General features: G+C 46.8%; 1 protein-coding gene and 1 long non-coding RNA gene across 6 annotated transcripts in view; one reads left to right on the forward strand and one right to left on the reverse strand.

Moving 5' to 3' along the window:
- The window catches only part of NaPi-III (Na[+]-dependent inorganic phosphate cotransporter type III), a 60,605-nt gene that overhangs the window by 5,664 nt on the left and 39,177 nt on the right, over positions 1–15,764 (reverse strand). For 2 of the 5 annotated variants that reach the window (XM_070122855.1, XM_027365958.2), the window contains exons 2-8: positions 10,009–10,491; positions 4,949–5,047; positions 4,149–4,292; positions 1,740–1,922; positions 1,501–1,620; positions 1,114–1,176; positions 689–724 (exon numbers count right to left, since the gene is read on the reverse strand). In XM_070122855.1, the coding sequence (XP_069978956.1) occupies positions 689–724; positions 1,114–1,176; positions 1,501–1,620; positions 1,740–1,922; positions 4,149–4,292; positions 4,949–5,047; positions 10,009–10,201 (838 nt within the window). In that variant the 5' untranslated portion in view covers positions 10,202–10,491. Of the gene's footprint in view, positions 1–688; positions 725–1,113; positions 1,177–1,500; positions 1,621–1,739; positions 1,923–4,148; positions 4,293–4,948; positions 5,048–10,008; positions 10,492–10,533; positions 11,011–15,764 lie in introns of those variants that run through there. The other 3 variants (XM_027365954.2, XM_070122856.1, XM_027365955.2) reach the window with 3 other exon arrangements.
- Positions 1,000–2,454, forward strand: LOC138862024 (uncharacterized). The gene is made up of 2 exons (XR_011398623.1): positions 1,000–1,197; positions 1,423–2,454. It is a non-coding gene; the product is annotated as an uncharacterized lncRNA (long non-coding RNA).

Consider the following 15,764-nt stretch of genomic DNA (forward strand, 5'->3'; position numbering starts at 1 on the left):
ACCTACATATTCCCCGCTGTTATTTTCTCCCTTTTCGTTACATTAAAGAGCTATTTTTTGTCTCTTTTATCTTTGTATCCGTTATCGTCTTTGTCATTTACCATTTTTAAAAAATAACCGTCTGTGTCATCCCTACCGTCTCTTTCGTCGCTAGAATCTATCACAGTGTCTAAGCTTTCAGGATTCTAAGTTCACAGTCGAGTTAAAACAACGGAAACAGAACATTGCAACAGGAGGCTTGCAGATCATGCTTATCCAAACACTTTTTTTACTGTCACTGCCACTGAATGCAGTCATCGAAGGTTTGTAAAGTCATTCAATGAAGTCGTCCTAGCTTCTGTGACGTCACTGCCATCCAATGAGAAAACTGTAGCTTCAGTGATGTCACTGTCATCCAATGAAATCACCGCAGCCTGTGACGTCACGGCTACCCAATGAATACATTGTAAGCCCTGTGACGTCATCATCTTCCAATGAAAACATCGTGGCTTCTGTGACGTCACTGCTTAAAGACGACGTGGCCAAACGTTTGGGAAAGGGGGCGGTGGCACACACGGGAGCGTTTTACATGTGGGAGGGGAGGGGGGGGGGTGAAGACAATAGCACTGTTAATGCACGATAAATAGCGTTATTGCATCTGATGTAACACTGCAAAAAGCACAACTTCAGGGATCGGAAACAATTTTACCTTCATGATACAACAGTTCGGCCATTTCTAGGCTGTCTGAAATGATGTATAATGGTATTTTTAAGTAAGCGCGATCAGCTCCCACTTATTCAGTATTATGCACACCAAATTATTTGCAAAAAAAAAAGAAGAGACTATTCGCGCAAAAGATGGAGTCTTGGCATGGTGTCGTTTCCTTTATACCTATGGTCCCTATCAAGTGAATGTGAAATGATGCCGGGTCGTTTCACTTACTGTGTAGTTAACCCTAGAGTCACGGAACACCATGCTTTTCCTCTTTGAAAACATGCTCAAACGATGCCAAGCACCTATACTGCTAAAATACACTGGACGTCGTAATGAAATCGTGGTCTATTCTTTAATACTGCTCTTATCTTATCAACCTTCTGACTACCTGAAAGAAGACGCTGGTGTTCATTACTCACCTGCGGATTCGAAGGTGAACTTGACTTCGTGGTCTTGCTTGCAGGCAGCCTTGGCCAGATCAGCTGTGTGTGGAAAAGGCACAGGTCAGTTGTTTGTACCTGTTTGGTCATTCAGTTCAGTGTCCGAGCCCTATAAACTATTCATATTTGACTACACCTGGATTCCTGTACTGTATGAAAAATATCTGTTGGGCATTTAACGAAAGGCATGCATTTCAAAGAAATCCCAAAATCTGACAATTACTGCAATGGGGGCAAATCCTGATCGGTGTATCGATTCACTTTTGTCCCTTGCCTACCTTCTCTCAGATAAGGAGATAGAGGCGGGGCACGAGGAGAAACAAGATGCAAATGAGATGAACCTCGGACAACCAGAAGTGAACTCACCTTCAATGGCTTTCCGCTGGCGAGGGACGATGATGCACTGGACGAAGAGAGCTGTGAGGAATCCGACGCCGAGGGAGGTGATGACGGCGCCCCACCAGGGAATCACATCGAAGTGCAGCACTAAAAGGGAAAGCGAAAGACGTCTCAAACTGTATTCATCCAATATCACAAGAAAATAATCCCACGGCATAGAAAGAGTAGGCCTTTGCCTCGAGAAACATTCCTCGGTTTGAACTTACTCCTTGGGCCATCATGGACGACGGAGAACACGTTGACGAGGAGGGTGAGGCCGTAGATGAAGGGAAGAGCCTTGAGACCGGGTTCCATGGGCTTCTCCTTCTTCAGGATGAAGTGGTTGAGGAGGAGGTAGATGACGCCGGACATGATGCCGGAGAGAACAGGAGAAATGAACCATGATCCAACTGTGGGAGACAATCGAGAGAAAAAGACATTAGAGGTGAAAGTTAGGACTAGACACACCATCCGCACCCTTGTCGAAAAGCCCATTGCCCACTCCATCAGTTCTTGCCCCCAAATACATCACTTCACTAAAATAGTGGTACTTTCCACTGGAAATATTGACCATCGATTTTGATCAAAATACTCCACCCACCCAATGTTTACCTCTTTAAAAAACTAGGAAAAGTATGTTCTATAAAGGCTTTTTTAACGAGCTCCCTAAATCGCCCAGTAATTGGCAGCCTTTCACGAGATAAACTGTGTGTGATCATCGGCTGCGACAGCTGTGGGGCCTCCTTTTCACCCTTTTCACTGGGTTTTTCTTTGAAATCGTTTTATTATGCAGTCTTAAATACTAATGGTTTATGGTTCTAACTGTTATTATAAATATCATCATTATTATCGTAATTATCCATAACATTATCAATACAAAAATTAACATTATACTAACATTATCATTATCAATAGAATTACAATAAAGGTGTATTAATCTTTCTACTAAATGTATTTTCCTTTTCATAAACAAATATATATATATATATATATATATATATATATATATATATATATATATATATATGTATATATATATGTATATATATATATATATATATGTATATATAATAGTATTAAGAACCTATATGTAAAAATAACAACCGCTCGTATCCCTAGTGAATAATACCGTTTTTTGTCAACCCGCCATTAGGAAGCTCTCCACAAGTCAGGCTTCGGGCACGCACCACGCTGCTAGGGCTATACGTAATGGCTATTAATAGCACTGTTAAATAAAAGAGCTGGTTTCTACAACGTGTGTATTTTGGATTTTTTTTATCTTACCATAATATATGTGCGTTGGGCTGTAAGCACATCGGCAAGGTTACCATCATGCATTAATTCCTTTTAGAGATGCATTGACACCGATTCCTACATCACAAAATACACACAGTGTGTCCTTGGTCCGGGGCCTAGAGAGTGAGCGCTGTGCGATTAGCCTTGTAAATTACCACACATCTAATGCTATCGCCCTTGCGTAGAGGCGCCGTCCCAGCAACCACGTGTTCACTCAAGCAGGCGCATCCCTTCGCCAGGCCTGCCAACCCCACACACAGCTCGCAGCGCTAGCACGTTGCGTAGACCTACAGACCTATTTTAGCCCCCTACCCAATGCTGCCAGACCGCACTGGAACACGTACCTTGCACGTGGGGCGAACAAGAGAGAGGGAGAGGGAGGTGCTTCAGCAGGAGCGAGGGAACGAGTCAGTCCGAACGGCGTCCGAGGACGACTGCCAGCATGACTTGGTCACACTCGGATCATGCAACCGCCCTAAACCTGTCACGTGACCACTCGCCTTTTTACAGAGACCAGGCATGCACGCCGACCCGCCGCAGCCCCATTATCAGCCTGATTTATCTCCGAATCCCTGTCGCCTCGCTATAATCGGCCTGGCCAACTGTCAAGCCCTTGCTTCAGAACCCTATCGAATGTGGAAATGACTGACGTTACTCCACTAGCCCCCCGCGCGCTACCAAAAATAGGGAGAACCAGCGCGAACCAGACTGAAGCGCGCGGTGTGCCAGGCCACCGCTTCCTCCTTGCAAAACCATCTTCTGGGGCTCCCCAACACTCATGGCATCCCCGCTGTTCTTCTTATCAAAGCGGGGGAATGGCTCTAGCGGTTTCCACATCAGACATTCTAAATGCAGCAGGCGGTGAAGAAGCAAAATGACTTCTGAGCTATTTCTCACCAAGCAACCTCTCAGCATTCCCCAATGGAGGCTAGAGCTGGGTCTTGAAATAAACCTATAATAGTTCCAGTGTCACCCCCCTCCCCCGCCCTTCGCCTCCCCCTCCCTCCCCTTCCTCAGGAGTGACTACCCCCCCCCCCCCGCGCACGTCTCTTTAATCTCTCCCGCTCGAGGCTGGTCGACGTGTTTCAGCCAACAGCGAATCACGTGCTCCTCTCTTAAACACTCTGGCTATGTATATGGAGACGACTGGCTGACGGCCTCCTCCTGCCCGTGGCCTCAGAGGAACAGGTTCACCCTCATTAAGTCCCAGCTCGTTTCATTTTCTTCTCCCCCCCCCCCCCCCCATTTAAACCTCAATGCCCGAGATAGTGCCTAAATGTATCTCTCTACACTTATATCTGTTCACCTATCTATCCATCTATCTATGAGCAATCCCTTACCGATCTTTCCGAAGGTGGTCCAGTTGACGCCGTCGAAGCCACGTGCGCAGAGGGAGAAGCCGACGGTGGCGCCGACGATGGTGTGGGTGCCGGAGATCGGGAGCTTGAAGAAGGTGGCCACGAGGTTCCAGATGGCGCTGCCACCTGCAGGAGGCGCGTGGGAGGGAAAGGAAGGGCGGGTTAGGAATATGCATCGAGAAACCGTCGTAGCGAAAGCGAGAATGTGATTTGTGTGATAGGGAGTTTGATATCAGGTTATCTCTTTGAATGATTCACTTTCTCTATCATCAGGAAACGGCTCAACAAATTCATGTTTTGTTATGGATTGCAATCATTTTCTTCACTGATATATATAATTTGGTGGAAATAACTTTCCATAGATATGAAGGACCATTTAGCAATAATAAACAACCAAGAAGGTAGTAAGCACTCAACGAGGTTAGTCACGCAAGCAGTTGTTTTAATCCTATACAAAAGAGAAGTGTTATTTAGATTTCGCCGAACAACTATCAACAGAAGACACCAAAAGGATCTTAAAGAAGATACTTTAAGCTCAAAGGACTTAGAGGGACTTAGAGGAGGAAAAAAGGTCTGAACTGTGAAAAGACAACACCAACTTACACAGGTTGTTTGGGAGACAAAAAAGGATTCTATAAGTGGGGAGAAAATGTGAGAAAGAAAAAAAAAAGGTAAGGGGGATTTTCTTTCTTTTAAGTGGAGAGAATGTGGAAATTCGAAAGAAACTGAAGGACTACACAAAGGACTTACAAAGCAGCGAAGAGTGTTTCAGAGGGACTCACCAAGGGCGGCCAGGGACCCCAGCATGAGCTCCTTCTCGGTGTTGTTGTAGAGGGAAACATCCAAAATTCCTTTCCGTACCGTGTCCGACACTTTATATCCTGCGGAAGAAACCGATGGTCGTTATTCTCTTGTATTCCTTTCGGCAGAGGGAAACAGACCCAAAGGAAATTGACAAAAAATCCTCAAATGCATCGGCGAGATAAGGTGACAGAAAACAACATGACAGCAAGTTTGAATTAATGATATTCAGTTCTTCATACCCGCGAATGAGGGAGGACTGATTAGCACTTGGGTATGAATAAGAAAACTTTTTCTAGAATGCAACGCCAAGGCCTCTATGTTGGCGTCGGTCACATTGTTACCATGCAACATGTTCTAAATGTATCTTTTTCTGCCCTCTTGTATGTGTTAAGGAGGCCTTGACTATTAACGGTTAGGCAGAAGTTCAAGGCATAGATTAAGTAAGGAATGAGAAAATAATAATCAAACCAGAGGTGTCCTTCAGGGAACAAGGTCTAGTTTAGCGAGTTTTTAGATCAAGGCAGACACAGCCTGCCTCTTTCTCTTTTCTTTCTTTCTTTCTCTCTCTCTCTCTCTCTCTCTCACTAACTCACAGTCGCAAGTAATACATAAATAACCTTCAGGTATTCATACTTCATGAACCATGAATCCGCATATATGCTGGCTATAAATACTGAGAAATCGCAAGCTGAAGCAACTTGCGCGTACAGAATTAGTCTGAGAAAAAAGAGAAAGAAAAAAAAGTCTCAAATCTGATGCATAATTCGACTCGTTAACATTTGAATTCGAGAAATAAACTATCTCGACTCTTCTCATGAACCCCTTTTCCCGCTCGGAGCTTCGGTCCCGCGGTTCATTTATGGGTTTGGCGGCAATTTGGAATTCAGGCGATTTCGGCTTAGAGTGGCCTCGGAAAGAAAAGAAAAAAAAAATAGTTGAACACAACAAGACACAGCGAGAGAAAAAAAAAAGTTGTCACACTGCCATGAATAGGTTGAGAACATTTAGTACCTGTACAACTTGGTCTCGCGGGAAGTGAGAAGTCAATTTACATAAGAGAGAAAGCGACGGCCAAAGCGCCTTATGGCACACGGACGCTTATGTTTATAATCTTTACATAGCAATTCATAAGAAAGACGAGTTTTAATATTACGTTTTTCTCATAGTTAACTGAGCAATGCTTCGACGCTTCTACTTGGAATCGCTACAGCATCAAATGAATACATGAAAGTTGAACGCGATTAATCAAAACCACATCGACACTTGAGGACATTTATAAACGTAATATTTTATGCTAATCAGCTGCATTTAAATGAACATATGACTAACGTATTAAAACATGCAAATACATCTGACGTCCTGTAGTCTGAACATATTGTCATACATAATAAGTGAAGAGCGTGACGTCAAACCAAAGCTGTATATTAAGTTAACTGCCTGATGTCTGAGCACCGAACGCCTAGTTAACGGCGAACAGCTTCTTGTCAGAATCGGCGGACACATCTGACCGGGTTGTGACACAGCGCAGTCACAAAATCCGTTCCGGAATGCCTTGGTCCCGTGGTCGCTGACGTAATGGCAGCTTGGCACCCTCATCCACGCCCTCGCCCTCCTCCCCCGCCGTCGCCTCCCCCCCCCCAACTCTCCTCTCCCCTCCCCCCCTCCCTAAAACCCCCGACGCGGTGCCCTTTTCACAGGACTTCCGCCGATGCCACTTTGTTTCGTCCCGCGCACGTCCTCGCCGCGGCCGCCCTCTCCCCGGCTTCTGCGTGTCAATGCCTAATTCCGTTTTCTTGCTAAATCTTCGCCTGATTTTTGAGGTTGTAGAGTTAAAAATACACTAGGGCGAGTTTTACGTTACGGGCTGCTTAGATAAAAACAGCTTTTCGCGCTGATCTTTTTTTACATTATTGATCACTAGAGGAGTCGATGTATAAATAAAACGACTTTCAATGAATGAATAAATGTCAAAGCGCTCACACGACAAAGAAGAGAAGGACGACATTCCCGCTTAGGCCTAACTGAACGTGTCTTCTTTCAACTGAACGGCCTTGAGAAGATCGTAGTTTTTCCTCTCTTTCCTTCCCCGCCTTCCTCTTCTCCTCCTCTCCTCCCCGCTCTCCTTGTGGCGGTCATTCGCCTCGCTTTTGCACACGGCACCCTGACAACCTACTAGAGAAGACAGGACAAAAGATTCCAGTCCAAATTTTGTGGTTTTGTCGTGTGTGTGTGTGTGTGTGTGTGTGTGTGTGTGTGTGTGTGTGTGTGTGTGTGTGTGTGTGTGTGTGTGTGTGTGTGTGTGTGTGTGTGTGTGTGAGTGTGAGTGTGAGTGTGAGTGTGAGTGTGAGTGTGAGTGTGAGTGTGAGTGTGAGTGTGAGTGTGTGTGCGTGTGCGTGTGCGTGTGTGTGAGAGAGATCTACTGTGGAAAGAAATAGGTAAGAGGGAGTGGAAAGACGGAAAGATAGGAGAGAGAGATATAAGGAGAGGGAAGAAAGAAAAGACAGTGGGAGAGTAAAGGAAGGACATAAAAATAGACAGAGGAAGAATGAGAATGGAGAGAGAAAATATATACATTTACGTGTTCACCAATTTTATCAAGACCACGAAAGTAGGAGAAGAAGAGGGAAAAGAAAGAAGGGGGTAAAAGGAGAAGTGGGAGAGGGAGGGGGAAGAAGGGGAAGAGATGGGGAGGTGGAGGAGAGGGGTAAGAGAGAAGAGGGAGAGGTCCAACAACCTTGAACCCCCCTCCCTACCCCTTCCCAGACGCCCCTCTTCTCAACGCATCACGCCACAGTCTTCCTCCCTCCCTCCCTCTCCTCCCTCTTCCTTCCCTCCCTCCCTCCCCAACATTCTCCACCCTCACCCTCACCCCCTCCGGTCAGGGCGCAGGCAAGTGGCTGCCCTAGACCCCGTTAGCGCCCCAGCCGCCGTACCGTAGCGACCGTCACCGCGCGAATTTTGTGAATGACTGATGGCGTGGGAAGCAATCGAGGCGGTTGTCGGACAGGCGGCCCCGAGAGCTTCGTTACGTAATGGCGGGGGATTCTGTAGTTCTATTTCTTTTGGCTAGTGACGCTTTTGGTTTTTCTCTGGCGTTTTGGCGGTTAGCATTTCTACTTGGAAATAAGGGGGCGGGCGCTTTATATGATAAATAAGGATCTTTTGATGTTGTATCTTTATCATTATTGTTTTAAGCTTTGAGACTGAAATCTACATGAAAGCAAAGGGGGCGTTATAAAACGCGCTTCGAACACGCAGATGACGGACGCCTTTCAGATCGAATCCCCGGCTGAAACTATGAATGGCGGCTCCGCGGGTCAAATTCCTGAATTGCTACAACTAGCCTCGATCAGTCCCCTCTGAGGGAGCTAATGAGAAGATGAATGTAGGTGAATGCGAGCGGCCGGGCTGCAGGAGACAGCCATTACGACCTGCAATTGTGGAATTGACATCAAACACCGCAAGCAGGAACTGGGGTGTTTGGCGAAAGCAATCGCTGCGGGAAAAGCCACGTGTTTAATAAGGCAATTGAGGGAAGATGAATGCATTTTGCCTCGGCGTGGCCGCTTGCTGGATCTGGATCAGTGTCCTCATCCATCAGGGGGAATCAGGGGGAGGCTTCGGATCAGTGGAACAGCTCAGCCGTCAAGAGTCTGTCGGTTTAAAACTCCCTCTCGAGGGCGTTTGATGTGACACGCTCATCTGGTCTTGACTCATCACTTACAGACGCCAGCTGATTATGAAACATTTATCCGATTAAATTTATCTCCCATGCGGTGTTTAGGTGACATTTCTACTTCGTCTTGAATCACTACTTTTTTTTTTTTTTTTTTTTTTTTATCCCACTTAGCGTTTTATGTGTCATATTCACCTCCTCTTGACTCACCCCCTGAGTTGAGTCTGACAGAACTAGATGGGCTGAGTGTACGCCTCCGCGCCCAGGGCAAGGTGGCCATTAGGGCCATGCTGAACGGCGGGCTAACGCAATTCTCCCTCGCTCGCTGGAGGATCGCTGGTATTTTTTCCCGGTATTTTTTCCTCCTTTTAGACTTCTCTTTCGCTCGGGATAGAAGAACCGCCGGGCCGAGCGAGGCCGGAGCCGCACGAGGGAAAACGAACCCCGGAGCGGCCATGGCGTAAACGGACTCGATCGGGAAAAAAGGAAAAGAAAAACGCGTCGAATTCCGCATGTTGATGACCTTTCGGGCCTCGCAGCCTCACGCCGGCCCACGCGCGGGGACGACGCAGCTCGAGCGGAACAAGGGTCACACCTCCCGCAGGCGTGCAATTAAGACTTATCTAACGCCGATAAGGAATCCGGCATCGATAAGATCTCTGTCTGCAGCAAATATCCACGAGTCTCTTCCGGGTTTTATTTGAAAAGTTACGGAAGACGAGAGAATCAACTCGGGGTGGCGTAGTGGCGAGCGCAGTTTCTTCGAAAAATATATATTCAGATATTTACTGAAATTACGCGCGATCCCAACCTACATTAAAAGATGTTATCTGATAACAAACTGAGCCTAATCTTGGGTAGGATGTGCATTCTAGGTCAAGTGTTTGTATGTTTTTCTTCTGATATAGAGAGCGATTTGAGCATCTCTTCCGGATTTTTAACTTCTCGTTATTACATTTTAATATTCAAACTTCTAAAAGCAGGTTAACACAGTGTAGTTGCCGAAGTAAATTCTTGAACTTTATCTCCGCAGAAAACACTAAACACTGAATCACAAACGTTTTACTTTAATCCGACGGAGCTGTGACGGCGAACGTGTGCAACAACAACAGAAAGATACAAAGTTGGGTGAATTTCTGTTCCGCGCGCCAAGTCTGGTGGTTTACTTCTTTCCCGCCAAAAATGCCTACCATTAGTCCGCTTCTTCTAAACGGGAATATAACGCTTACTTGATATGCCCTGAATCATCCAAACTCCTTATAAACCGAATGTGAGAAAAGGCAAGAAAATAAAAAGTCTACTTGGGTTTCCCTCGGAGATGCAGGTCGCCGGCGTTCCCCAGCGCTCGGCCGGGCTACTTACCTATGAGGATGGCTCCGAGCACTTCGAACACAGTGGCGAGCAGACAGGCCTTTCGGAGGGTTAGAACTCCGGAGCCCACCGAAGTCCCGAAGGAGTTGGCCACGTCATTGGCTCCCACACCGAAGGCCAGCACGAAGGCTATGAAAAAGCCCGCGATGACGAAGGGCAGAAGCTCCTCCGCGAACGGTTCCATTTTAGGTGTTGTGTGAGGGGGAGGGTCGAGTGTTGGGTTTTCTGAAGTGTTTGGGGGAGGCTATTTGGCTACGGGGTGTGACTGGGCGAGGCTTGTGCTCTGGGACTGAAGGGGCGTGTTTGAAAGAGACGATCTGGGGGGGCCTTAGTGTGTGAGACTGGACTGTAACTTTATCTGTGGGAGAGCAGCACTGACAAAGTGAGAAAGTTGGAGGGGGAAAGTATGTGTCACAGAAGAGCGTCTCCTGAGAGGCAGCAGCGAGCAACGGGCGACGAGCTCGGAGCGGGAACCTGCGGAAGGGCAGAAGGACAGAGTCAGCGAAGTTCACTTACCGATGAGGACGGCTCCCAGGACCTCAGCCACTGTCGCGATCATGCAAGCCTGCCGCAGCGTTAGCACCTTGGCTCCTACGCTGGTCCCGAACACGTTGGCCACGTCGTTGGCGCCCACGCCGAAGGCAAGTGTGAAGGCGAGGATGAAGCCGATCACAATAATCCATAGCGTGGACGAGTGCCACTCGGCCAGGGAGGCTGAGTCGGGCACGTTGGGCGCGAGGGTGGTGGTCGTGGTGAAGCCCAGGCCGGGGGTGTCGGCGCACACGGCCCCCATCAGGAGGGCCCAGGATATGAGCACTATGGCGCGCATCCTTCTCTAGGCACTCGGCTTCGGTGCCACCAGCAACAACACAAGTTCAAGACGTTGGCAAAGAAGCTACAAGGTGCGTGCGGGCCACGTGGACCAGGCTGTGCGAGCGGGAGCGATAAAGTGAGTGGCTTGAGGAGAGCAGTAGCGACTGTGTATGCTTAGTCTACTCCCGCGGCGTTTATATAAGACGGGATCCAGAGGACACGCCCCCTGACCACGGGGCCCCGCCTCCAACGTTGACCAGCGGCCAAGCCCCCCGCGCCCCAGACTCACATTTTACACATAATCTGTCCTCAAGACATCTCCACTTCATTTGCAATTATCTAAATTGATCTAGAGGCTGATGCCGCAAGACCCAGATGGACGCCAATGAAACACTTCCGAAATCAACTCTGACCTTCGAGTTTTTACCCGCTGGGCCGCCCGCGCCACTCGCGCGCCCCTTCGCCATGACACCCGTCAATGCTAAACTATCGGTCAAGGAAAGTGATGACAGGAGACGGCGGCGCAATGCATGTCGCTGTCACTCCCTTGAAGCCGCGTTAAGGGAGATTGCGAGACTGGTCTTTGCTGGGGACTCTGCAGGGCGAGGCGGGTTTGGTCAAGACATAGGGACACCATTCGATGTGTATACGCGTTTTGGCAGCGGGTTATAGTGAGTACAAAGAACTGCGATACAAGACTGTTTTTCCGTTTTCAGACGACACGGCATGGAGACGAAATCCCTCGTACTGCTCAGAGCAACAGGGATTATAAACCAGTCTTCTTTCGAGTGTAATGATGATGAATTTGATAGTGTTTATCTATTCAGCTTCGATTAGTGTCATTTTGACGGTTCTTTCTGAAAAGAACACCTACAGAGTGAAAATAATAAAGAGCCTATTGCATGAACATCCATCACAGCAAAAGAGGAAGTTAATACAACTGATTGATTCTGAGGCGTCCCCACCGTGGATGTCAATAGAATGTGTTGATAATGCAGTGTATCAAGTGTTGTTGCTTATCATGACTTCAGGTAGACTTAGAATAATCGGCGCAGGTGAACGTTTCAGTCGTGTAGAAGTCTCATTTTAGGGAAACTGAAATCGGCTCTCAAATCCTTCACGCTGATATTGCAAGTGCAGTCTGCATTCGCAATGAAGGTGATGCCAAACCGGAATGATCACGGAGTATAGCGCAAGAATAATTAATGATGCAGGAGAGAGATATGAATCAATTCAAGCCACAAATCAACAGCAGGTTGGACACGGCAACAGACATGTGTTGTGGAGGCACCTGCCGCCTCACAATGTGCTTGAGGAATGCGAAGGCCCTTGGGGTGTTGTTGCTCAGAGGAAGGAAAATAATGAATAAAATGGGGAATAAGGAATAAAGAAGTAGGAGGGAGGGAGGGAGGGAGGGAGGGAGGGAGGGAGGGAGGGAGGGAGGGGGAGAGAGAGAGAGAGAGAGAGAGAGAGAGAGAGAGAGAGAGAGAGAGAGAGAGAGAGAGAGAGAGAGAGAGAGAGAGAGAGAGAGAGAGAGAGAGAGAGAGAGAGAGAGAGACTGAGGCAGATAGATAAATCGACAGACAGGCAGGTAGATAGATATATAGAGAAGACAGATCTGTCTATCTGCATGGTAGACAGACAGACAGACAAGCAAAGACACAGACAGATAGAAAGGCAGACAGACTGGCCGCCCTCAAAGGAACCCCCAAAAGAAGAAAAAAAAAAAAACGAACCGAGCCTGTACCGCACGACCCTTCCTCTGGCTAAAAGCAATCTCCAAGTTACATGCTTTCGTACCCATCCCTCGGCCAACTACCCCAATTTTCCCTTTTTATCTCAGGTCTAAGCATGAATCCAATGCCCGCTGCCTCCCGTGTTGCAAGGCTACCCGTATGCAACGGCTATCAACGGGGCAACGTCGCTCTTATCGCGTTCATGAGGGCGAGGAGAATGGGGCCTCCTGCACGACCCGACGAGGCTCGAGCGATCGCGCGAACTTGCATCATTCGCTTCCTGATCGCTGTCCCTCTATCTTCATTTTTTTTTATCCTATATCTCGATCTTATCGTCCAATCCTTCATTTATCCTTATCGCATGCCTATCCTTATCATGCCCCTTCTAGCACCCGCAGAAGCGATCAAGCACGAACGCAATCTGGGCACGAAAGCAACGAGACGAAAGCACGCGGACGCGAGCCAAGCCGAGCGAAGAGCACCGGTCATAACTCCGCCGAGAGACGACCTTTGCAACCGCGACCCTCTCAGCGCCTCCGGAGTCGTCGTGTCAAAGGGCGGGATCATGAGCTCTCATAGAGGGGGCCAATTCAGAGAGCATTCGCCTGCCTGCCTTCCTCTGGTCACGTTCGGCCGGGCTCTGGCTGCGTCGCACACGGGCGGAGCTGCTTCCAAGGGCCACTCTTTCTCTTTTCACTTCTCCTCTTTCTACCTCTCCTTCATTGTACCTTTTCTCCTCTTCCTTTTACTCTTTTTCTTCCTACTTCTCCCCCTGTTCCTTCTCCTCCTCCTCCTCCTGTGCCTTCTCCTCTTCCTCCTCCTCCTGTGCCTTCTCCTTCTCCTCCTTCTCCACCTTCTTCTCCTTCTCCTCCTCCCCCTTCTTCTCTTTCTCCTATTCCTAATCCTCCTCTTTTTTCAACATGTTCTTCGGGTGGGCTGTGCATGATCGGTGGCAGAGATCCTGGAAGCCTGTAAATATTATCTTCAAACATGCAAAACAAATTCATTAATATCATATCTAACATGGCAACAAGAGAACACACATGGCACATATTATAAATTAATTCGTAAATAAACAGTAAATAGATAAGATCTATGAAACATGTAGAGAATGTATATGGATATATATATATATATATATATATATATATATATATATATATATATATATATATATATATAATATATATATATATATATATATATATATATATATATATATATATATATATATATATATATATATATATATAAACATAAAAGCACACACACATATATATCATAGAAACAATCATTCGATCATTGTCACACTGAACATGAACAATCGTTTCCTGTATCAAGACTGCCATAAAACACAGATAGGAAAAAAACACTGATAAGGAAAATCACACTGATCTCAGTACCAAGAAAACAAATAACGTACCATCCTAAGAAAGTATATGCAGAAGATCAACTTTAAAAACACGTGGCATATCAGTTTACAATACTAATGCAGTTAATTTTAAACGTCTTCGGTTTCTGGAGTTAAATAATTGTGGCAGATAACCCCAACCGGTGGAATCTGGTGAGGCGATTGCGTGATAAATGAGATAAGCGTATACGTAGGGAGAGAGGGTGAGGGTAGGGGGGCAGAGGGGGGCGAGGGGGGGAGGGGTAGTAGGGTGTGAAAGAAAGGGGGGAGGAATGATTATGGATGATTATCTGTGAATAAGAAGCCGTGGATTGGGAAGGATCATCAGATAGATTTAATTGTCACACGTGCATTCGCTTCGTGAGCTTGTTATTCGCCTTTGTTTGGGCTCGAAAAAAGGAAGGCTTTGGCTGGCTGTCGGTCAGTCTGTCTGTCTGTCTGCCTGTCTTTTTGTGTGGTTGACTGGGCTCTCTCTGTCTGGTTGGCTGATGGGCTGTCTCTGTTTCGCTCTCTCTCTCTCTATCTCTTTATCAAACTCTCTCCCGCACTCTCACTTTCACACGCACACGGATATCATTCTCTATCGAGCAGTCTGTCGCTCTTTTTCTGTCTGTCTGTTTGTCTGTCTGTATGCCAGTCTGTCTCGTTCTCTTTCTTCCCCACTCCCTTCCTCTCTCCCTTTCACCCCCCTTCCCTCCCCCTCCCCCCTCCTTTACTCTCCCGCCCTCACTCTCACTCTTAGCGTTCGTTTCATTGAGTCACTGCCTCCCCCCCTCCTCCCCCACCCCCAACCCCTCCTTTCCCTCAACCCCAAGGCCACCTGCGCGGCCATTACGGCAACATACGCATGACCGCTGCAACCACATGGCCCTCATGACTCATTCGGGTCGACGAGGAAACCGACCTCTGACAGAAGAAGAAAAAAAAAGAAAGAAAGAAAGAAGAAAAAAAACTGCGGAAGAAAGACAGACGAAAATCTTTTCCGGATGTGAAATTTTAGGAGACAACGATCACGGATTCGTCATGCGCGCTGCTCTAAATTCTGAACTCTGTCCGTTTTTTTTCTCTCTCTCTTTCTTTAATCGTCTGTCACGCGGCGATATATATACGTTTTTTTCTACCGGATAAGAGGTCGGGTTGTTAAAGAATATAATTTGTCTTCCTTTTTTTGTGGTTGGATGTGATTCATAGTCCTATGGTTATAGAGGAGGAGGAGGAGGAGGAGGAAGGGGAGGAGGAGGAGTAGGAAGGGGTGGAGGAGGAGGAAGAGAAGAAGAAGAAGAAGAAGAAGGAGGGGGAGGAGGAAGAGGAAGGGTAGGAGGAGGAGGGGAGAAGAAGGTAGAGGAGGGGGGGAGAAAGAAGAGGAGGAAGAGGGGGAGGAAAATGAGGAGGAAGAGGAGGAGAAGGAAGAGAAGGAGGAGTGGAAGGGATAGAGATAGAGCCATATATATATATATATATATATATATATATATATGTATATATATATATATATATATATATATATATATATATATATATATATATATATATATATATATATACAGATAGACAGATAAAAACAGAGATGAACAGATAAACCGATAGACAGACAAAATAAAGTAAATGGACAGATGAACAAGTAGACAGAAATATCTTAAAAATTATTCCTCTAATGAAATTCACAATGATCTACTTTTCGTTAAGCAACCGGGAAGAAGGCCTCAACCACCTCCCTTTCCCCCGCCGGCTAACAACATGACGTCACGCCAAACTAGTCTATGTGCGTCATGTGATTATGTTGTTCT

This window comes from Penaeus vannamei, chromosome 6, assembly GCF_042767895.1.
Source record: "Penaeus vannamei isolate JL-2024 chromosome 6, ASM4276789v1, whole genome shotgun sequence".
Lineage (NCBI taxonomy): Eukaryota > Metazoa > Arthropoda > Malacostraca > Decapoda > Penaeidae > Penaeus > Penaeus vannamei.